Raw genomic sequence first — 23,899 nt, 5'->3', positions numbered from 1 at the left:
AGCAGGACCAGAAGAACAGCAGAGGAGTGGTGAAGATGTTTTACAGGGCGGGCAGGATCGTCACCGACTTCCTAATGTGGGGCAACAAGAACTAATATTTCAATAATAGTTTTTTTTTGTTAAATTGTTCGTTATTTTTTTATTTTCAGAAATAACCTAATTAATATTTTGAGTTTATTATACGAAGAGTTATTAAAAAACAACCAAATATAATTTTAAAGTTACACTTTGTTTTTTGGAAGCACTCATACAGAATCAATGTTTTGCATAGATAAAACGAGTCAAATTTTAAGCTGATTAAAGATGAAAAATAAATTGAAGTTTTGATTTAAAATTTTGAATTTACACAAACAGTAAATATGCTTTTAAAAACTTAAAGCAATATGATTAATAAAATCTTTAAAAAAGTATTATCGAATGGACAAAAATAAAAAAGACTGCAAATATTTTTTTTATATGAGAGTAGATTTAATATAAAAGTAATCTTGTAAATGATATATATATATATATATAATCTAGATTAAAAATGTAAATGTCAAGCAAAAAAATATTTTAAAATAAATAATTGGTGTATCGTGTAAACGCTTCATTTTTAATCTTCTTAGGGCTGTATAACGAATATGCATTGTAAAAACTTCTAATATAAACATACAGGCAATCACTGTCGGCCGTGCATTTTTTGTAGGCTAAAAATACTTTAAAAAAAATTTAATGCTTTAATTAATTATGATTGACCGCGACCAAATCTAATTCGGCTCATTCTTTTTTGCCAGCTGCAAAATTTTCAACTTTTAGGCTTCTTATTTTAATTAGTGGTACCAACAGGCAAAATGCTCCCAGCAAGTAAGTAAAAGTAGCCCCGTGGATCCAGTACAATGAGGACATGAATATCGGACCAGTGGCCCTCGCGAGCGCCCCAAGTGACCGAAATATCCCCATCAACTTGCCCTTCTCGCTTTCGGTGCCTGTAGATTTGTAGATTAAAGTAACTGGGACTTAAACTGTAAGGTCTTAGAATAATTAACTTTAAAGTTATAAAATTTACACTGTTCACACAGTATACCAAAATTAATACAGCTTTTACCTTTTAAAATTAAAAAATACTGAAATACGGATTGTAAACTGACCGAAATTGGAAACCATTGAAGTAAGGCAGGGCACTACCGAAGCTGCAGCTGTTGATAAATTAAATTTGGAAATACACGTTAACTCAATAACTCTAATAAAACTTTCAAACACTCACCGAAACTGAACAAAAAGAGTCCAGCGTGAAACAGGTGAGCTTGGTTGGCCAGTCCAATGATGACAAATCCCGGTATAAGAAGCAGCAAACCCTTAAAATATTGTTCGGTTGAAAACTTAGTAAAAATTTTACTAATTTGTTGTAATAAAAGAGTGTTACAAAACATAATTATACACAGATGAGTTTGCATAAGTTGTATTTACAGCTCAGCTTTTTTAGTTTAACACTAAGCTTCTCTTTTAAATTGTAAGGTTACTTTATACAAGTAAAAAAAATTTAATCGTCTAGAAATTATATCTTAATAAAGTGTATGGTTCTTGTAGGACAGATGTATTCGTAATGTTTAATAATCTAGTCTGTAAAAGCTTTCAAATTTGTCAAAAAAAAAAATCAAATAATAATATTTATCTATTTTTCAACGGCTACATCTAAAATTAACGTGTCACTTAAAGTACTAAATACTTTAACGAGCTTTACAAAAAGTTTTCTTTATTAATTTTTATTCTAAAGTACTTTTATCATTGCATTTAAAAATCATTTTATACATTTCAAAAATCCGTAGATGTTCGATTGCATGTAATATTTTGAGCTGAAGAAAATCACTATTGGTTTTGACACAAAATCAAAGTTCTTACTTTAACAGCTAACTTTTTTTCATTTCCAACCATTTTCCTTCTGATGTAACCGCCTTGAACTAATGCCATCGTGCAGCCCAAAACTGCAAACATCTTTCCTAAATCCATTCTCGTGTAATTAAACCTAAAATGTATTTATTTTATTAATAAACATAATTTAGCCTGCTTTTAGAAACATGAACATGTTTTTTATTCATATATATATATATAGAAATAACATACACAAAATAAACTTTTGCTTGGTACAGCTGTTTCTGCGTTTAATACGCGTCCTCAGCCAAGTTTTATTCAATGAAAAGCAAACTTGTAAGTACAGCAATAAAATTATACAAAATTAGGTATTACGTAATAATAGATAGTTGATTTTAGACAAAATTATTAATAGAGTTTTTAGATAAATTGCTTTCTATAATGTATGCATCCAGTTTGTAATTCGTTTCTTTTGTTTAAAGATTCAGATTTCTTAACTTTTAAAATTTCGATTTTTTCCGCATTGCACAATTTACATCCGTTTTTTAAAACTGTATTTATTTTTCGTTCTTGTTAATATTTCCCACTGAATTTTAAAATTAACTTCGTCATTTTTTAGTTTCCAAATGTACTGCGATAAAGTTGTCGTATTTTTATGTTTTTCGTGTTTGAAGCTGTGCTTGTGCTTTGTGTAGCGATTCTTGAACGATAGTCCAGTCGACCCTACATAAAACTTGGTCTGGTTATCAGTTATGACTGTCGCTTTATATATAACATTTTCCAGGCAACTTCCATTTACCGGGCATTCTTGTTTTTTGCAGTCACACATTCGCCTCTCTTTGTACTGCGTGTCTAACATCTTTCGATTGTGTGCCATTATAAGTTGTTTCATGTTTGGCATGCAGGAGTAGGACACTTTTAGTGTCTTCCTGTTAAAAACTTTACAATATGGATAGTTTTCAGTAAACTTCTTGTCCACAATCTCTAGGAAGCGCTTCCCAACCCGTGTTGCCACACTTTTGCAGAATGGAGCGTTGAAATATAAAATATTTCTTCTCCTTCTTTTCTTGTTGTTACCCTTCTCGTTTTTGTGGCTATAGGCTAACTCGTGATCGTATCCACTTTCTCTTATAGCTTCCTGGTATTGTTGGGTTGTTTCCTTAAAAATACTTTGACTGCTAGAAATCTTCTGGAGGCGGTTGTTCACTGCAACCGGTATGTGTTTTAACACATGCTCTGGATGGTTTGACTTGCTATTCACATAAACCGTATGCGCATTTGGTTTTCTGTACGGCTTATGGCTTTCATTTTGAAGATCTAATGTTACATCTAAGAAGTCTGTTACAAACAGATTGGCTTCGATGGTGACATCAAAACCAATGTTTTTAAAGACTTTTCTTAGATGTTTGACTTTTCTCTCCATATCTGGTCCCGGTAGGATGTCCACCACTGCTAAACCATCGTCACGGTATATACCAAAATTACCACCTCTAAAGATCTTTTCCTTCTTCAATTTATCTAAAATGTATAGGCCAACCAGTTCGCAAATTTCTGCGCCATGAAAGCTTCCCATTGGTACATCAAAGCTGTTCTTGTTATGCTTTTTTGACCGTGGTTCACCCTCGTGGAACAGTATTGATTTACAGCAATGTCTGATTAGCTCTTTTTCATTTTCCGTGATTTTAGTTAGGCCTGCAGCAAAATTGAAGGAGTTTTCCAAAATTGTTGCTGAGATGGCAGGATAAAAGCTCACTATATCAAATTTGATAAACCTTAAATTTGGTTTATTGCTTAAGCTATTGAACCAGTTCAATACCTCGTAAGTGTTTTTCCATTGTATTAAATTACTTTTTGATCTTATAAAATTGTTGATTCTATCTAAATTAGTTTTTGCAGGTTTGCCAATAAAAGTTTTTGCCGGATTAATTATTCTACAACTTAGTTTATTTGGGAAGTTTGGTTTATGATCTTTTAAAGTAATGTAACATTGTTGTTGAGAAAGTTTGGGAATTTTACCTTTTATTTTGTTTTTCAATACTATTTCCTTTGCTTCATTATTAATTTTTTCGATGAGACTGTTTTCCGATTTTTTGTATATATATATATATATATATATATATAAAAAGGTTTATTTAAAGATGCAAAACTCGAAGAACTCAAGTTTCGTGATTACTCACTCATCAGCTTCAAAACAAGTTTAAAATAAAGCACAAAACAAAATCACTATTGAAGGTAAAAAATTTTTTGCATAAATAGATTATGACGTAATTTTGAAACTATCAAAAAATCGTGCAAAACGGCTTGTGCAAAAACTAATCTACCAACAGACAATAAACTAGCGAAAATTCATATAACTTCAGTGAGTAACTACATATTAGGACAGATAATTGGAAGAGATAAAGATAAAATTAAGATGCAAATTGAAATTTAGGTTATTTTAAGATGAAATTAAAACTTGTTAAACTTTAAAAGCGACTTTTTTATATGTCTACAAGACGATACAAATCGTCGTTTGTATCGTGTATTTGTAGACGTTTGTATCGTCTTGTAGACATATAAAAAAGTCGCTTTTAAAGTTTAACAAGTTTTAATTTCATCTTAAAATAACCTAAATTTCAATTTGCATCTTAATTTTATCTTTATCTCTTCCAATTATCTGTCCTAATATGTAGTTACTCACTGAAGTTATATGAATTTTCGCTAGTTTATTGTCTGTTGGTAGATTAGTTTTTGCACAAGCCGTTTTGCACGATTTTTTGATAGTTTCAAAATTACGTCATAATCTATTTATGCAAAAAATTTTTTACCTTCATTAGTGATTTTGTTTTGTGCTTTATTTTAAACTTGTTTTGAAGCTGATGAGTGAGTAATCACGAAACTTGAGTTCTTCGAGTTTTGCATCTTTAAATAAACCTTTTTATTAATAAAGCCCTCAAGGTGGGCTCAGTGTGAAAAATATAATTTATTAAGTTAAATAACTTAATTCTAATTTTATATATATATATATATATAAGAGCAAATAAGTACTAACATTTAAATAGCTAGACTCAAAAAATTATTTAGCATTTAATAATTTTACTAAATATTTAATAAAGTTTGAATAAAGTCTTTTTGTATATAAAAAAGTTTGATGTAACCTCTTGTAAGCCACGAAGGAAAGTGTAAATTCCAATCCGGAAAAAAGAAAGAGATATGAAAAATAAATAAATCCAAGCTTGCGCACTGAATTTACTGCAATAATATTGTTACTAATAGATTGTACATGTTTTTTATGAAAAAAAAATTAAGTCGAAATAACTTTAAGAAACTACTAAAGCATTTTCAAACTAAAAAATGTAACTTATAAAGTTTTTAAGAAAAATAAAACCAACCTGATTTAGACTCTGATAGAGATTTTACAGAGGAAAATTTGAACAAGGAAACTGGATTTAGTAAATGTCTAAAATCTTTTATACTTCCACTTACCGAACTTGCCTTTAAAATATTCAAAAAAAATTTAAGTTTCCTTGCACAAAAATATTTAATAAAAAATAATTTATAATGTAGGACATATCGACTACTTTTGCTGGAAAAATTTAAATAGTGTTTTCTAAACAAGTAAAAAAATATACTTTCCTCAAAATTAAATTTTTTTAATACTCCTTTCTTACGTATTGAGATAAATATTTACAAAACTATCGATCAAAAGTAGTTCCGCTCTAAAACAAGAAAAAATATTCGAAACACTATTTATAAGCGTTATCAAAATATTATTTCAAGCACACGAAAACTGACCCTTTTACTTTCCGGCAGCGTTTCGACCAAGCACATGGAAACATAAATCACGTCGACCACAGTGATCACAAAACCGAAGATTGCCGGCCCGACAAAGAACTTGTGCCCGCTGAAAACGTGGGTGAAACAAGCCCCAATCATCGGTCCGCATATAAACCCGATGGAAAACGCGATGCCGATGACTGCCTAAAAATAACTTAAAATAAAATAGAGCGCATTAACTTTACGAAAACATTTCTTAGAAGCGTGAAGTAATTTAAACTGTAGTACAAACTTTGAGTGTAATAATGTAGTTTTAAAAGGGATTAAGAAATTCCAAAAGTTTACTTTTATAATTAACTTAAAGGCATGTAAGTTCTCTAAAGTAAAAACAATAAAACTCATTGCTAAAATAACTTTGTCATGCGTGACTTCATACACGCTTTATAACAACATCTTACTAAAATTTCACATTATTAAGATAGTAAACAATAGATAATCAACTTTATATGTACAAGAAAAATTAAAATTATTTTTAAACAACATTAGTAAAACATAAACGCTAAAAATATTACATACAAATCATAATGAAACTGTAGCTAACTTTAAAAAAGTATAAGCTTATCTTAAAAAAAGCTATTATACCAATTGTAAAACAAAAAAATTCGATTAAACTAATCTAATTTGTTAACAATAACTAAAACAATAAAAATATTAAAAAATATAAATACACTTCATATATTAACATTTTGAAAGCTCGTAACAGTATTCAAACAACCTAAGAAAACACTATACACTTCATGCAACAACCAACCATTCCCTGCGTCCGGGACTTTTTGTCGGCCAGGTCGGCGATGACCGCCGTGCTGATGCTGACGTTGGCCTCGCTCAGCCCCGCCACCGTCCTCGCCACCAGGAACATCGCGAAGTTGTCCGACGCGGCCCACAGCAGGCAGGACAGCGACGAGCCCACCAGTGACGTCACAATCATCATTTTGCGGCCGTGGACGTCGGAGAGAGCGCCGAAGACGGGAGAGTTGAGGAACTGGAGGAGCGAGAACAAGGAGCCAATCATGCCTGGCGGAAATTTTGCTTCACAAATTATTTATTTAAACTTCTTTTTTAAAACCGTAACATTTTACTTTAAAATGCATTTTTTTCAGCTGAAAGTCTTAAATTGATTTTATTGGTAACTTTTTCAAGGCGATTAATCTGATTCTATTACTTATTTGTATTTTTGAGTTTAGAGAATATTTTTGCTGTGAATAACAAGAATGTTTATTTGAAATCTTTAAAATTTAGAAGATAACTTTTCTGAAAACATTCATTTAAAAAACAAAAATTGAAACTAGTAAAAGTTTAAGGAAATGACAAAGTACTTCGAAATTCTCAATCTAACATCGAATAGGTTTAAAATCATATATAAATTAGTAATAAATAACTGAAGGATTATATTTAAAAACATTAGTTATAAATCAGCTAAGAATGTAAATCAATATTCAACTGCAAATTAAAAAATATATACAAGCATAAAACTCATATATGTGAAATTGATAGTATACTTAGTATTAAAGTATTTAATAACACTCATTCTTTTGGGAAAAAAAAATTAAAGTGTTCGATAACAAATTTATAACTGAATAAATTTTAGTATAACAGAAAAAACTTTAAACTTTTACTGATTTGTACTAAACTAATAGCTATATATTAAAAATTATATTTTTGTATAATATAATAATTTGGGTGATTAAAAAAAAAAACTGATAAATACTAAATAAAGTGATTACTAAACATTATTTTCAATTGAATATAACACGATCATTAACCTAATATTAACTTTAGAACTTTAAATTACTAACTAAAGTAAACTACTTTTCTTTTAGGTAGTTCAACATTGTTTAAAGTTTTTATATAAATAGTTCTTATTATTTTAACTTTAATGAATATATATTTTTGGGCTTAGTAATTCAAAAAGACAAATAAACAAAAACCTCCAAACAGCACAGAATCAATATTTTCTGTCTCAGGTACACCAATCATGGAACGAAAGTTCTGCACTGTTGACTTCATGAAACGGTATACAGCAGTCTAAATACAAAAAAAAAACTTATTTTAAAACAAAATTTTGTGTTTAAAAATAAATTATCATTAGTAATTTAAATTAAAAGTTATTTTAATTTTACACAAAAAATCTACAACACATAATGAAACTGAAACCAGAGTTATAACTAACCAGTTTTTTACTCAAAACCAATTTTCGAAGTGAAAAAATTTTTAGGTTTGCTTAAGTTAGTAGAAAAGATTTTATTTTAATTCAAAATGTTTTTAGAACTAATAAATTCAGAACTCACAATTATACGTACACTCCATGTGTACAAACAACTTTAAATACTATTTAAATATAAATTTATAAATTAGGATTTTTACTATAGCAAAAATGTTTTGAGTGAGCGAGGATAACTTTTTTAATAACATCAAAATAGCTAAAGAAAAAATATTTAAAAAGTACATTTAATATCTTTATTAGCCTGCTTGACATCTTCATTATAAAAGCATTACATTTTCTTTTAACTTTACATCATAGCTAAATTTGTAATTAAGCTTTTAATGTTTGCAGCTAATTGAAATTTTTAATTGCAAAACTTTGTATTACTTTAGTGAAGAAGAGTACCTATTGCTTAAAAATTATTAATAGTTTTAAAGTATTTTTAAGTATTCTTTATCGTACTTAACAAAAAACTAAAAATACTATTCTGTTAATTTATAATAAATTATATAGTTTGATACAAAAAATGTTTTAAATTAAAACTAAATTTTTGGTATCTTTAACTAAAAAAATATTTTTTTTATTTATAGTAAAATCTGTCAAAAAAAATGAAAACTAGCTGATAAACAGTTTAATTTAATATTTTATTAAGAAATATTTTTTTACAAAATAATTTTATTCTCATAATTTTTAGCTTAAACTATTTAAGTTTGAAAAAAACATTTACTTTTATAACTAACTAATTATAGTTTTAAAGTTCACTGATGAAGGACTGTTGTCCGAATTTATTTTGAACAAAATATTGCAATAAACTGGTAGATTTTTAAACCATCATTTATTTATTTTTTGTAACTTTTATAACTAAAATATTTTGATAAATTAAAATTTAGTATATTAACATGTTAAATAAATTTAAGCATTTTTATTTAGACTGTTATACTATTTTAATTAATATTTATATTATAAGACATTTTTTAATTTAAATATATGAATTAAAACTTACTTATTACAATTTTCATTTTAATACTATACTTGTAAGTTAGTACACAAACTTAGACAAGTATATTAGTTAGTCAAGTGTGTTAGAAATGAACAAGAAAAAAAAATATTTTATAGTATAGTTTATAGTTTATCTACATATGATTTTAAAAGTATGATGCAGTATAATCTTAACTTTCCACAAATTATATAAAATGAGTAGGAGTTTAAAATGCACGAAGGGACACTTTTGCACTAAGGGATATTTTTGCACAAGATACTTTTGCGCGGTGTCAATTTTCCACAAAGACAGTTTTGCACGGTTGTAGATTGATCCAAAAAAAATATTTGCTTTAATTACTTTTTCCTAATTTACTTGAATTTCTTTTTACTACTACCCCTAACCCTTACTCTCAGTTGGTAGTATTTTTTCTTTTTTTACTGTTATATAATTTTTTATTTTTTATTAATAATTTATACTAGGTATTTTTTTATATATCACTGTACCTTAACCCTTACCCTTGGTAAGTAAATCTTTTTTTTCTAGTTTTTATTTTGTATTTTGTTTTTGTTATTTTACTTTTAATTTCACTATCACTGTTACCCCCTTACCTTTGGTCAGTAACTTTTTTTTTTAAACAATTTATCTTTTTATTTACTTTTTTTACTCTCCTTCAAAAATGACCCTTTGTGCAAAAATGACCCTTCGGGCAAAAAAGTCTTTGAGTAAAAGAGTCCCTTCATGCATATTAGACCCTATGTGCAAAAATGTCTTCGTGCATATTTGACCCGTTCTCATATAAAGTATTTCTTAGTTTTTAAACAATCTAAAAATTTGCTTTTAGCTTAATAGAAGTAAAAACATAAGAAGCAATCTAATATTAAGGTTTAACTGGTTACAAAATAAAGTTAACAATAGGTACATATTTTTCATCTAATACAAACTTTTAAACACATTATAATTTATAAAACTTCATGTTTTATTCAGTTTTGTGGTGTAAACTATATATGTGGCTGTGTTATCGTTTAAAAAAGGTTGTGTTTTTAGTTGAGTTTATATTTATAAATAAACTGGTGTAAAAAATGTATTTTATAATTTATTGATATGAGTTGTTTTAATAGTCTTAAAAACTATAAATTATATTTTTATAAAAACTTTATAACTTTCTGAAACATTTCTGTAGAAATTAACAGTTTTTTAAATTCTAATTACTATTAATCAGAAAGTAATTATTCTTTTCACATACTACTATTCATTCAGTTAAGAATAACTTTCAATAAAATAATTTCCTCGATAAGTTACTAATCAATCAGACTCAATTCTGAGATTAGCCCAGGTATGTTGTGAGTAGTGTTGGTTTAAAATATGTTATTTAATTATATAAGATTGTTCAAACTCTAAATTATTAAGGTTTCATGTAGTTTACACTCCATCTTTTTAACTACAACTACTTTTATGGAAATAAATAATTTGTTCTAGGTTGATTGACATTGGCAAGAAGCATCTTTTAACTAGTTTTAGATTGTATTATTATCAAATTAGTTCAGTTATTAAACTTATAACACTTTTTATAATTTTAGTGTGTTTAACAACTAATATACATACAAATTACTGATTCAAATACAATTAAAATAACAAAAAAATGGTAATTTTTCTGCTTATAAATAAAAAATAATAAGAATTTTAAAACTTTTATAACTTTATATAGTACAAACTAAAAACAAACAACAAGGTTTACTCAATCATACAATTATTATTTACCTGATCATGTGTGTCGTAATGCTCCAGTAAGGACGGAAATAGAGGTAGAATTACTGTGAACCCTAGCAAGTCAATCACTAGTGAAATAAAAACTGTTTTTAGGACGCTCTTTTCTTTTTGACTGCTCATCATATCTACTTTTTTCCTAATCTTTTTGTTTTACACTTTGATTAATAAAATAATTTTATTAACTATAAAGTTATCAAGAAATATATAGAACTTTAAGTTTACTCTATTGAACTATTACATTAAAACTTTTATTTATAACTATTTTTAAGTAAAATGACACAAGTTTGCTGCTTAAAAATATACTGTAATTATTGTTAAAAGTAAACTTGTATTATTAACAGGAGTTAAGTATTCCCTAATATTTTTTTATTAGTTTTGACACTAATAAATGATTTGATTTGTTTTTACTAATTACTACACTGCTATACATACGTATCACATGCTTAGTTCAAAATACGGATCTAAAAAAGTAAAATGTCATATTTTCAAAAATAACAAAAATTTGTTGTAGATGTCATTACCTTAATAAAACTTTTCAAATCTTATTGTTTTATTATACTGCATTTATAATTAGACAACTGTTTTATTTATTGTAATTAAATTTGCAAATTAAATTTTTAAAAGTATTTTACAAGATTAAACAGTTCGCTTAAAATCAATTACAACTTATTTTTAAACAACTTGAGTACATATAAGCAATTAAAATAAATTGAATTCTAAAAATATTTTCTCCGAACCTATAACATTTTTTATAAAAAATAAAAAAAGTTTCAAGTTGAAACAAGTAAAAAGTTTTAATTTTATACTTAGTTAATAGAGCAAATAAATAAATTTATTATTTATTTGCTCTAAATATTCTATAGAAAAAAAACGTTAAAAGTATAAATTATCTAAGCAATAATTTAACTAAATTCTTGACCATTTAAAATAGAATTATAGTCTTTTTATATTTGTACATAAACACTGCATAAAGAGAACAAACTAAATAAATTTTATACTTAATTTGTATAAAAGCTATACTTAATTATATTTCAAGTCATTTACAAAATTGTCTATAAGTTTATATCTTCTACATCTTCATTTGTTTCAACTTTTAAAGTTGGGCGACTCATAATTTCCTTTAACAGCCTGCTGGTATCATACAGCTCCTTTCTGATCTCACAGTCGGCTGGGTTCAAATGCAAAGCTCTGCAAAAACTCTGAAGCGCCTGAGGGTGGTCCTGAATGTTCAGTTGAGACCTTGCCAGCGTTTGCCACCCTTCACTCCAGTTTTTCTTGATTAACAGGCTCTTTTCACACGCCTGACACGCAGCCATGTCTTTGTCTAGCATAATGAGCACTTGGGCCTGCATTTCGTGGATTGTGTGGTCATCAGGCAAGTGCTCGACCGCTTTGTTCCACTTTGTTAGTGCCTCTCTCAAAAAGCCCTTTTCAGCAAGCACAGTGCCCTCTTGCTTTAACTTTAATCCAGTTTCCTTGTTTGTTGCTTTTATGGACAGAGCTTCATATTTTGGCAACCACAGTTGGTTTTCAGAGTCACTTTCAGAAGAGTCCTCATTGAAATGCTTGGACCGTTTGAGATGCTTGGTAGTCTTTTTCCACTTTATTTGAGAGTTTAAATTTATATTCATAGTTACAGTGCCAATTTACTGAAAAATATATACTTGTAATCTCTCTTATTTATAAAACTTTTTCATTCAATTATTTTTAAACTATGAGTATAACATAAAAAGTAAAAAGGTTACTTTGCACATTTATTGTTTAACAAAATAGTAAATTAATTCATCTCCTTTTTGTTTTAGTTTGAAACTCTAAAGCAGTGACATTTTAACTAACAAAAAATAAAATATACAGTGTGCTTATTAAGTATGTTCACAATTTCAAACGTTTATTTTAAAATCGCATAACAAAACATGTTATACATTTTTTGTATTTCATATTTTTTTTAATAAATAAATAAAAATCTTGATAAAATGTTTTGCAAAACACTTAAAAGTAAGTATTTATTTGACAACATCTCAACTGTTGTTTTTTATTCAATCTACAATCTTTTACAGCAAAAAAAATCTCTAGAATGTAAATATAAAACACTAATTTAAATTTTGTCAATTAATTTATATATATATATAATTTTTGCAGTAAGAATCAATCAATACTATATTATCTATATCCATCAAAAATACACAAAATACTAGCCTGTGTTTTTCAAAAATACTTTAAACAAGCATGAGTCATTTTTTTGTCTAAATGACCTGAGTATGTGGCGGCCGTGACTGCTTTTTCTTGTATTTACCTACCTATTTATAACCTACTGTCTTCTACAAGAATTATTTTTTTTTAAACAAGTTTGATACTGTTATTTATAAGGATACTTTGAACTAAATAAATAAGCTTGTTTTTATAATTATTTTCATTAATATTATTATACAGGGTTGCTACTTTTTGATTCAAAAAATAAACTATCCTGATTAACCTTAAAATGTCCTGAATCATTCCGAGTTTTTTTAAATATTTAATTTTATTTTTCAAAACTAATAAAAATCAAGTTCTTCAACAAAATTGGTTATAAAATTTAAAAAAGTTAAAACTAAATTAACTAAATCTCATTCAAAATCTAGAAAAAATCTGTCCTGAGATTATTAACAACCTAATACTATCCTGAGCTTTTCATAAAAAATAACAAAACTATCCTGATTCAGCCTGAGTTTAGAAACAATATTCAAAATATTCCGAGCTGTCATGAGATTTTAAAAACTACAAAATATCCTGAGTGTCCTGAGTGTTTGACATCCCTGATACTATAAAGAATGATTTTAGGACACTTGTGATAGTATGCTTTTTATTGCATGCTGTTTCCATCAACTGATAACTTTTTGTTTTGATCAATGAAAAATGTTTGACTTATTTATCTTTAACTTTTCTGATACATAAACATATTTTTTTAACTTTAATTCATCTAAATAAAATAATATTACAGAATATTTTGTTTTTTAATTTAGGCTAGTAACAATTTAACTTTTATAATTTATAAATTTTATAATTTATATTTTATGATAAAACTTTCTTTATTAAGGCATAGGGGTGATAAATCAATTTTTTTACAATTAAATCTTATTTTATTGAGTTTTAACTAAGCTACAAGTTGCTTTTTACAGATTTTAAAAATTCAAAATAATTTTTGAGATATAGCTGGTCAAAGTTGGAGACTATAATAGGTTCCTTATGGGAGGCGTGCAATTGAAACAGCATTTCAGCTCTTAAGATAAGGTTAATGTGGTGAACTATTTTAACTTTGAGTAAAACCTTTGAATCTTACTCATTTATATTAATAGGTATAATTAGTAAAAAGTTGTTTATTGACTTTTATTTAGTGAAAATTTTGTGTAATTCTTTAATAGTGAGTAAATTAATTAATGTAGTAGTATCTCAGTAATATTTACACATTTGCTACTTAAGTAAAGTACAAACACCAAATAACAAGGTTGGCATTCTTTATACTACAGGCTTTAAGGCAGAAAAAAAGCTAGACTGAAAGACTATTAATTAACTTAAGTCAGACAAAGATTATTCAAAACCTCAACAAACATTTTTGTCAGTATGAATTTTGCACAGTAATGTGTATAAGAAAATATTTTAGAAACATAAGTTTATTTAAAATATGTATAACACTGTTGTTCTATTTTTAAACCATATTCATATTTATCAAAAGCCTTATTGTGACATACAACTAAATTTAAGAAAAAAAATATAAGTTGTTGAGAACCATTGCATTTAGTTTATATATAATCACACTTTATTTCTAAATCAGGACTGTAATTCTATGCTTTAAAAATTTATGTTTAGCAATGAAAAGTACATTTGTTATAAAGCTTGAAAAAGGCAAAAATTGTTATTTAATAATTTAAATACACAGTGTAAACAAAAACAAAAATATTAGTCCGTTGCTGTAACATAAAAATTATAAAATATATAAGACTAAAACAGCAACATAACTAAAAAGTAGTCTAAGAATTTTTTAAATTTAAAAACTAGTTTAAGTTTCAAAAGAAAAACATGTTAGCTAGAGTCAGCCTTAAATTTAAATTAAGGCTTATTAAATTTAAAATTTAAATATAGTTTAAACTAACTTAAGTTAGCTTAAGATTTTTTTAAACTTCATGCTAGGCTGAGTTAGCTGGAGTGTGTGGAAACTATATAAACTGAGTGATCAAAAACTAGTGTTAATCAGCCTTAGTTTTTTTTTTATTGAATTTATGTCATAATTTAGTTTGCACCTCCAATCTTATTCTAACAATAGACTACATATTCTATTCTAGTAACTATGAGTGGTCATTTAAATTAAAATTAAATTTGATAATTTTATATCTTATGTTACCATAATAAATCTCAAACTCAAGACTAAATTCAGGAATAAATATTTAAAATGTTATTAAAGTAAATCTAGCTTTTAAATTTTAAAGATGATTAAATTTTTATTAAATATTTGATCATCAACCTCAATAATGTATTTTGTTTTTCTTTATCATATAATATTATGAATAGTACTAAAAACATTATTTACTTCGTTTACTCTACAAGATAAACTGGTTAAAGCAAAAACAAATTAATAAATTTTATATTTAGCCTCTGTTGAAACTTCAAATTAAAAAAATCATTTCATAAACTTTAGAATGCATAAAAGAATGAAATGATTGAAGAAAATTTATTTGTTTTTGATAAGTTTTTATTAGTTAGATAAATGAAGTTCTTAACTTTGTTGCTCACAGCTATGAATAACAATATATCTGTAAAATATTTAGATCAGGGTTGCCAACTGTTTATGAGAAGTTTCATCCAGATTTTTTTATATTTCCAGGTTTTCAAAAGTACAAGTTTTTGGGTCTATTTTCAGTATAAAGTAAAGTTTAACGTTAAAAACTGTCTTATATAGTATAACAACTTTAAATAGATAATGTACAGGTACTTTATATTTGTTTTTTAATAACAAAAAAAAGTTAATGATAGCAAAGTTTTTTTATTTATATGATAGATTTTTTGTGTCCATTAAAAATTCATTTCTTTTCATGTTAAAACTGTTAAAAATTTAAGGTATTTTCAAAGTTTCTAAATTTCCAGAATTTTCCATAATTTTTCCTAAATTTTCAAATTCCAGGTTTTTTGGCATCCCTGTTAGATTTACAAAAAATATTCAATATTCCAGTCTTTTCAATGTTTACAAAAAATAATTTTAAGATTTTAATTTTTTTCACAAACTTGTTCGAAGTTTCAGGCTTTTCTAGATTCTAGGTTTTACTTTTTTTTTTTTCTCAAATTTTTTTAACTCCAAATTAAATGACCATCCTGTGGATATTAACAGGAAAAATTAACAAAAATTAAATGGTAGAACTAAATTAAGTTCAAAAAGTGTATAACTTTCTTAAAATATCAAACTATCCAGAAATTTTAACAATTCAAAAAGATTTAAACTAGGTTAAATTGATCTGCTGTAACCTCAAAATCTAACAACTTTTTGTGGCAGTAATCACACTGTTTGAATTTGATGTAACTTTTACCATTGTGAGCTCTTGCAGCCAGGAGTCGTGTTCTTGACCTTGTAGACAAAAGCAACCCCTTTTACCTTGTCAAAAGTGGTGTCCTTTTTACAGTTGGCATCCTTATTATTGAGAAGGGTGGTAATCTCAGGCTGGTTGAGGAGATCAGGTCTGTAACCTGTGAAATTTATTTTAGCCCACAATCTTATAGTTTTCAATTATATGTAGTTCTGTGATTTACTATAGATAGAATATTAAGTATTCTTGTGTTGTTTGTTTCTGGTTTCTCTTGTAGTAATAAAGTAAATTAATGAAAAATAAAATAAAAATGTAAGGAAGGAGATATGTTGTGTCAATGGTAACTATGGTTGCAAAATGAGTACTTACCATTTCTCCAAGCCAATCTTTTTTTTTTTTATGGTAAAAAAAATCAGTCTCAAACTCTACCCCTTGCAACGATAAACGTTTTCTGGGGAGTCTATTGACTATAGTTGTGAGTATATACTTTTTTTCTATGACTGAGAAGTTTCATTAAGAACAAAACCCAGGTTTCAGTCTTCCCCCCCTTTTTTTCCTTTTTTGGTTATGTGTTGACCACTGATTTCAATCTTGCAATGTTCAACATATAAAGTTTTCAATGATGCCATTAGGACCCCTACACCAGGGTCTGATGATCAAAGTTATATGATCAAAACAGGTTAGTTTTAAGTACAGACTTGAATTAGTGGTTTAAACATTGTTCTTTAATTAATTAAGGATTAGAAAAATAATTAAGGTCATCAATTATGTCTGAATTATAAACATAAAATTGTTTTTGTTGTATAAACCTTTGATTACAAACAAAAAACCTATTGATTACTCATTTTTTTAAGTTGAACAATTTTCAAACAATTAGTAATATAGGGAAGTATATGTGTTTTTAAAACTGGGTACAAAATTATTCAAAAAATAGGGAAGTAAGCTTTTAAAGTGTTAAGTAGCTTACTTTCTTTTAAGGGTAATTCCATAGATTACATATGGTTTTTTTTTTTTGAAAAAAACTCGAACCTCTAAAAATATTTAAGAAATAGTAGCACTTAATTAAAATTTTAAATAAAAATTTTGAATAAGACTTTTGAAAAACAACAAGTAGAAGTCAAAAATAAAACTTTTTGAAAGCTGATAAAAATGATTCTTGTGATAAAAGTTGTTAGCAACAAAAGACTTTTTCAGTTACATGACTACTCAAATTAAGTCAATTTATATTGTTTATTGAACTATAAAAAAGGGCGCTAAAAATATATGGTCCTAGGACCTGGTGCACGAAAAAAACTTTCGGTTATCGAGTCGTACACAACTTGGATACCTTTTAACGTCATGTCCAGGACAAAATCAAATTCGGACAGTTCAATCACGACAACTCAAATTCCGACAACTCAAATTTCGACAATTTAAACTCCGACAATTCAAACTCGGACAACTCAAATTCGGACAGTTCAAACTCCGAAAATTCAAATTCTGACAATTCAAATTCCGACAATTCAAATTCCGTCAATTCAAATTCGAACAGTTCAAACCCGGCAATTCAAACTCTGACAATTTAAATTTTGACAACACAAATTTCAACGACCTAATTTCAGAAATTTCAAATTTGGACATTCTATATATTGATAAGTCAAACAAGTGCGGACAATTCAATTTCCAACAACTCAAAATCTGACATATCTGACAAATCTGATAAAAATCGATAATAACATTTGAAATAAAAAAGTAAGATTAACTTTCATTATGACACTATAGAAGTTTTGACAGCACAGTTTTTTTTTTATTTTACTAGGTAAAATAATAACTTTTAACTAAAAAATAGATACAAAAGTTGTGAGGAGTAAAATGATTTTTTTAAAATAGTTAAATTTACTTTTTGTAGTAAAGCATCTTCATATTTGTTGTTTTTTCAGCAGTGTATATTTGAACTTGTTTAATTTTTTTAATATAACATGCTAAGTCGATTACGGCATATTTAGATTTATTATGCTCATATTTAAAGTTACGTACTTTAGCGTTAAGATGTTCGAGTTGTAGAGTTTAAGAAGAATACTTATGAGTTATGAACGCTATTATCGTTTTTAATGCGAATTTAAGAAATAGATTATTGTGTTCATATTTATTACAACAAGATTTGTATCACTGCACAAAACCTTTATTTTACTAGATGATATTAAATATGATAAACAACTTTTAAAAATTTAAAGAACACGTTAACAACTAAATAATGTAGAAGCTTTTGTATTAATGTGAAACTGTGTCGGTCGAAATGCGTACTAACTTTTAATAAATTGGCCCATAACTCTGCAGGCGATAACTTTCTATAATGCGCCACAAACTTTTATATTTTTTTTTCTATTCTTTCGTTTAGCTGTTTTATGATTACATTTTTTCTGTTTAATAATCACATGTAAAAAGAAAAACTATATATCTAAAACCTAATTGAGTTTTTGAACAAGAAAAATAAGTTTCTAGTTATTCATATTCAAATGTGGGGTTCTAGTATGCTTATGTTATACTATATAGCTTAGTTTTTTAGTTTTTTACTTTTTTTTTTCTTTATCTTAGTTTAATTTTAGTAACTTAAATTTATAATTGATAAAAATTATCTTTATGTAGATCTTTTATTTTGTTTTTTATTTAATTTTTTCAAAGTAGTCATAGTAACTAAAGGTTATACTTTAATTAAGTATAGTACTTTAGTTTTTAGATAAAGCTTTCAATTGTTTTTAATAAAATTAGTTTAAGTCTTAAATAACAATTAGCACTTGTTATGTGTTATAACTTTGGTCTTAAAATGACTGATAATAGTTTTATTGGTACTACAGTGTTGCTTTAGTTTGAGATAATGTCTTTTAATGTCCTTCGGTGCTTATATCTGGCAATGAAGTGAATTCTCACCAAAGTATGACTTATGTAATTTTTAAACTACACAAACTTACAACGGAAAAATATTTACTTTGGAGATGGCCTTTTAAGTCTAATTTCTGTAAAGATTGTGTTTCAAAATCCCCTAGTTCGAACAAAAAGGCTGTAGATCATTTTTTTATCTTTAGTTGAGCAAGTTAGATTCTTTGCTTATGTATTTTCAGTAAATGTGATAGTTTTTATATTTATATAAGGTATACATATATCATTTTAAAAAAAGTAGTTTTCCAAAGTTTAAGATAACGTTTATATCTTTATAGTTTTTATTGGGTTTATATTTGAAACAAAATTTTCATATGACTTAAGAATTTGAGCTTGGAACTTAAAAAACTTTTTAAGAATTTACAGAGTTTAAGTGTAATAAACAAAATAATCGGACCCGTAAAAAAATATATAGTCACGATAAAATGTGCTTAGATATGTTCATTACTTTTTTTATAATGAAATACTATATATAGTAAATAGTAGCCATAAACGCTATTTATTGTTTATTAAACGACAAAAAAAGCGCTCAAAATATATAGTCCTAGGACTTATGTACAAAAAACCTTTAGGTTATCCAATTGTACAACACTTGGATAACCTTTAGGTTATCCAATTGTACAACACTTGGATACAGTTTAATTTCTTTGTCTAGGACTATAGCTTAGTTAATTAAGTAAGACTCAGAAGTTATTTAAGCATAAAATGTTAGTTAAAATGTTTTTATATAAACATTTTTTTTATATTTTCCCTTTGAAAAAAAAAATGTTCGTTGCATTTGACAATAACAAAGTAATATGATTTTTACAATTATTTCTTGATAATTATCTTTGAATGTAAACTCCTTTTTCTAATAAAAAAATACTAGCGTCTTTTTTGTCCTTCAATAAACTATAACAATTTCTTAAATGTGAAAATTTTGAAATTAAGAAATTTATTTAGAGTTTATACATTTTTCTATTTGTCTAAGTAATGTACTTACAAATCATTGAGCATGTTTTTCTATAACTAAGACAAGTTTACTATTAATTTTGATTATTACTTTATTTTAGTATCTTATGTATAAAAGTTTTCGTCACACCTATAAGCTTCGCAAAATTTTATATTATCAATATTAACAGGACTTGGGATTATATCTTAGTTATTTTACTAAAAATTAAAGAATTAAACTACTTATAAAGAATTTTGTACCTCGTTTTTCTAGTACTTTTAAGTTGCTTAAAGTTTAAACATTTTTATCTACCTGAGAAAGTTTCAAAAGGTTATGTAGTTGACAGTTATATGATTTTTTAAAGTGTATTATTAAAAATTACTACAGAAAATACTCTATTAGTTGTACAAAAAAGTGCTATTATGATGGCTACCCCACTGATAAAAGTCTAGAGCAGGGGTCGGCAGGCAGTTGGTGGTCGCGGGCCAAATTTCAAGTTTACAAAGTCTTCGCGGGCCGCAGTTTTAGTTTTAGTGACATTTGAATAATCTTTTGGTTTTAGTTTTAGTCACACTAGAGAAAAGTTTTACTTTTATTCACCTTATCATTATAAATAACTTTTAGCTATACATATAATGACTGTTTGAATTAAATTAAATAAAATTAGAATAAAATTTACATTGACTAATATACTTAAGTGTTAATAAACTACGACTTTCATAAGCACTAACTAAGTTAAATTTAATACTTTTGTAATTTTACATACAATTTTACTCTCTATAAAAACCAAACTTGAAAGACAATTTATTAGTTACTTTTATATATTTGGTATATTATCAACCCCTTTTTTCATATTTTTAAGAATATTAACTTCAAAAAAAAGTTTTTGCGTGTTAAATAGTTTACTATCATTAAAAAATTTAGTAATTAGTTAATTTAATAAAATTAATACCTGTTTGTATTATAGAAAGCTAGAACAAATTCTTAAACATAATTAATTCTCGAATACTTAAATAAAATGTCTTATTAGTAACTAGTCTTTTACATGGTTGTCACTTAAAAAGCAAAAATGTCTGAGTTGTATCAAACCAGCCTAAGTTCATTAAAAGTTTAAAAAGCTAGTAAATCGTTGTAAATCAAGCTCAAGTACCTAGTAAAAATATCATCATCATTAAAAAAGTACACAAAGTGTAAAAAAACAAGAAAAAACTGCAACTAGTAAACTACAACTAGTAAACTACACTACATTCATAAAAACTATTCTGGGAATTCTAAGGTTTATTTAAAGTGTTTGAAATAAAAGTTTCACACACATCTGAGTTTTCAAGCTTTTAAAATAGCCTGTTTGTGTAGCAACCCAGTTAAAACAAAGTTCACAACATAAAGAAGTAACGAAACTTATTAACAGTAAACAAATTACATGCCAAAAAAATAAAAGTCAGCTGGAATGGACAATTAACTTTCTTAAACATTTTTAACAAAAGTATAAAACTTAATTGAGTCATTAGCGAAGAGAAAAACCTCTTTTTTATTAAGCATTACAGCAATAAAAATTTAAAAATATTAGTTGTAAAATAGAAGACGAGCAACAAAAAAAAACGTTAGTTAGGAGTTATTGCGAGAAACGATAAAAAAACAAATCACCACAGTCAGTTCCAACAAAGCACATGATTATCTTCAGTAACTACAGAATTATCAGACAAAGTTGTTAAGGCAAGTTACAAAGTAGCAAAATTTATTATTAATAATGAGATACCGTTTATAATTAAAAACTTTTTTTAAGGATTTTTGTTGGCAGTAATGAAAAACTTTTGTTTATTTCTTCAATGACAACAAAAAGTCCTATTAAGGAAATACATTAAGGTTATAAAGTCGCATAAATCAAAGTATGACTTTAATCAATATGTTAAGATAAGAGCACTGATAGAAAAACTATTCCTCATCTGAGAATTTTTATTAGAGATGTTTTTTTAATTTTGACACTTTAGTATAATTTCTTGGTAAAGTTCAAACACGAAGCACAACAATCAGTGAAATTTTACAAGTAAAGGTGCAATGCACCAAAAGTTTTTAGAAGTACAATTCCTTCTTTTATTTTTAGTATAAAGTTTAATTAAAGTTTAAAAAGTGTCTTATAAAGTATATCAATATTAAAAAACACTATTAAGCTACTTTGGTATATTTTTTAATAAAGAAATGTGTATTTGCTAAATTTTTTGTGTCAAATCGAAATTTCACTACTTTACATGTAAAAATTGTTTGAAACTCCAGGCTTTTTCAAAAATTCTCAAATTCAAGTTTTTTTCCAAAATTTTTAAGCATAAATTTTCAAGTTCAAAGTTTGAACTTGATATAATATAACATATATTATAACTGAAACTAACACTTTGGGTTGAGTTAAACTTATATCATAAGTTTAATTTGCCACTCTTTTAAGCAAAAAAGCCAGCCTGTATTAACAAATATATTCCTTATATTTTTATATACAAAAAACAATTCTAGCCAAAAACTTGTAAAATGACTTAGTTGGCCTGAGATTTGAAGTCTTCAAATAGTGATAGTCTGAGTGTGTGTCCATGTTTATAAACTATCCCTAAGTATAGGTTATATTAAATAGGTAGCTCCAAAAAACAGCAAATGTTTGTATTGATATGCAAAACATAAAAGTTTACTTAGTTTGACAAAATCAATGTTTGAAAAATGAAAAAGTATACCTAACAAAAACTATATTAGTTTATGTCATATATATTATTTTAATTGTGTCTGTACAAATTAAGATATTAAATGTAGAAAAAACAAACTTAGAAAATTATGCATAAACTAAACTTAAACTATCTAAAGTATTTTATAAAAAGTGGTTTAAAATATAAGCATTTTTTTTAGTTGGTGTGCATATAAATTGGTTCAAGTGTAAAGAAAACTTCAAAAAAAATTAAAATGTGTCAAAACAAAACTTAAATAAACCTTTTTTTTTATTATTATGTTATTTTAAATGTTTTTACACTAAAACATAACATTTACAATTAAAAAATATACAAAAGAAACTTAGGTATAAAAAATATTGGAAAGAAATTCTGAGCTATAAAGAAATGACACTTTAGTTAATTACTGTGCATTAATTTTGTACAAAATGGAAAACATTTGCATTTAGTTTATTTGATAAATAGGTATAATATAACTAACTTATTAGATTTAAGCACTCTTTTTTCAGATAATTACTTGCTGTTGTAAAATAGAAGTTATTATGAAACTCAAAAAATATCCTGTTAGAATGCAAATCTGTTTTTTTCACATTTTTAAATTAAAGTAGCAACTTCTTCTAATTATTTTTAAATGTTATACAGAGACTTAAAACCAAACTAAACAAATTAAATCGAATTACCGAAAAAATTTTTACTTGAAATATATTTTTGCTCAGCGGGCCACTTTTACATGCTCGCGGGCCACAAAATTTTCTTTCGCGGGCCGCATTCCATTCAAAAAAATAACGTGCTCGCGGGCCGCAGGTTTACCCTTCGCGGGCCGCAATTGGCCCGCGGGCCGCAGTTTGCCGACCCCTGGTCTAGAGAGTCTCATGAAAGTCTAGAGAGAGAAAGACGCCCTGAAACAAATGTAATTGAATTTTATAAAAAAATGAACAGTTATCAAAAATTGTTTAAAATTTATACTTTTCAAAAAAAACAGTTTTAGTTGTTTAAATTAGACAAATAGTTATGTTGTTCTGTTTTATTTTATGTACAAAATTCTAGAAAACTTTCGTTTAAACTTTAAACTAGTAGTTAAATTTTCGCAAATTATAGTAACTACTTAGGGAATTTCACATGTATGAAACTACAAAACCACACAACTATGAAAAACTTACCTAAAGTATCTACTGATAACCTTAA

The 23,899-nt window shown here is 26.5% G+C and overlaps 2 protein-coding genes across 2 annotated transcripts; both read right to left on the bottom strand.

Annotated features, from left to right (window-relative positions):
• Positions 1–298: 298 nt before the first annotated feature.
• LOC145828566 (solute carrier family 75 member 1-like) lies at positions 299–10,766 on the bottom strand. The gene is made up of 10 exons (XM_082936324.1): positions 10,608–10,766; positions 7,593–7,689; positions 6,416–6,678; positions 5,623–5,808; positions 5,220–5,322; positions 4,986–5,079; positions 1,879–2,002; positions 1,244–1,334; positions 1,128–1,175; positions 299–965 (listed from the first exon to the last, which is right to left on the bottom strand). Exons 1-10 carry the CDS (start codon positions 10,737–10,739, stop codon positions 757–759), a joined length of 1,347 nt encoding a protein of 448 aa, XP_082792450.1. The 5' UTR covers positions 10,740–10,766; the 3' UTR covers positions 299–756.
• Positions 10,767–11,573: 807 nt separating this feature from the next.
• Positions 11,574–12,259, bottom strand: LOC145845078 (tetratricopeptide repeat protein 33-like). The gene has a single exon (XM_082952503.1). The coding sequence runs from the start codon at positions 12,245–12,247 to the stop codon at positions 11,669–11,671; it is 579 nt and encodes a 192-aa protein (XP_082808629.1). The 5' UTR covers positions 12,248–12,259; the 3' UTR covers positions 11,574–11,668.
• Positions 12,260–23,899: the final 11,640 nt, after the last annotated feature.

This window comes from Thalia democratica, chromosome 1 (genome assembly GCF_965202585.1).
Source record: "Thalia democratica chromosome 1, ktThaDemo2.hap1.1, whole genome shotgun sequence".
Classification (NCBI taxonomy): domain Eukaryota; kingdom Metazoa; phylum Chordata; class Thaliacea; order Salpida; family Salpidae; genus Thalia; species Thalia democratica.
Note: the sequence above shows the minus strand (reverse complement) of the source record. Positions and strands in the feature narration are given on the sequence as shown.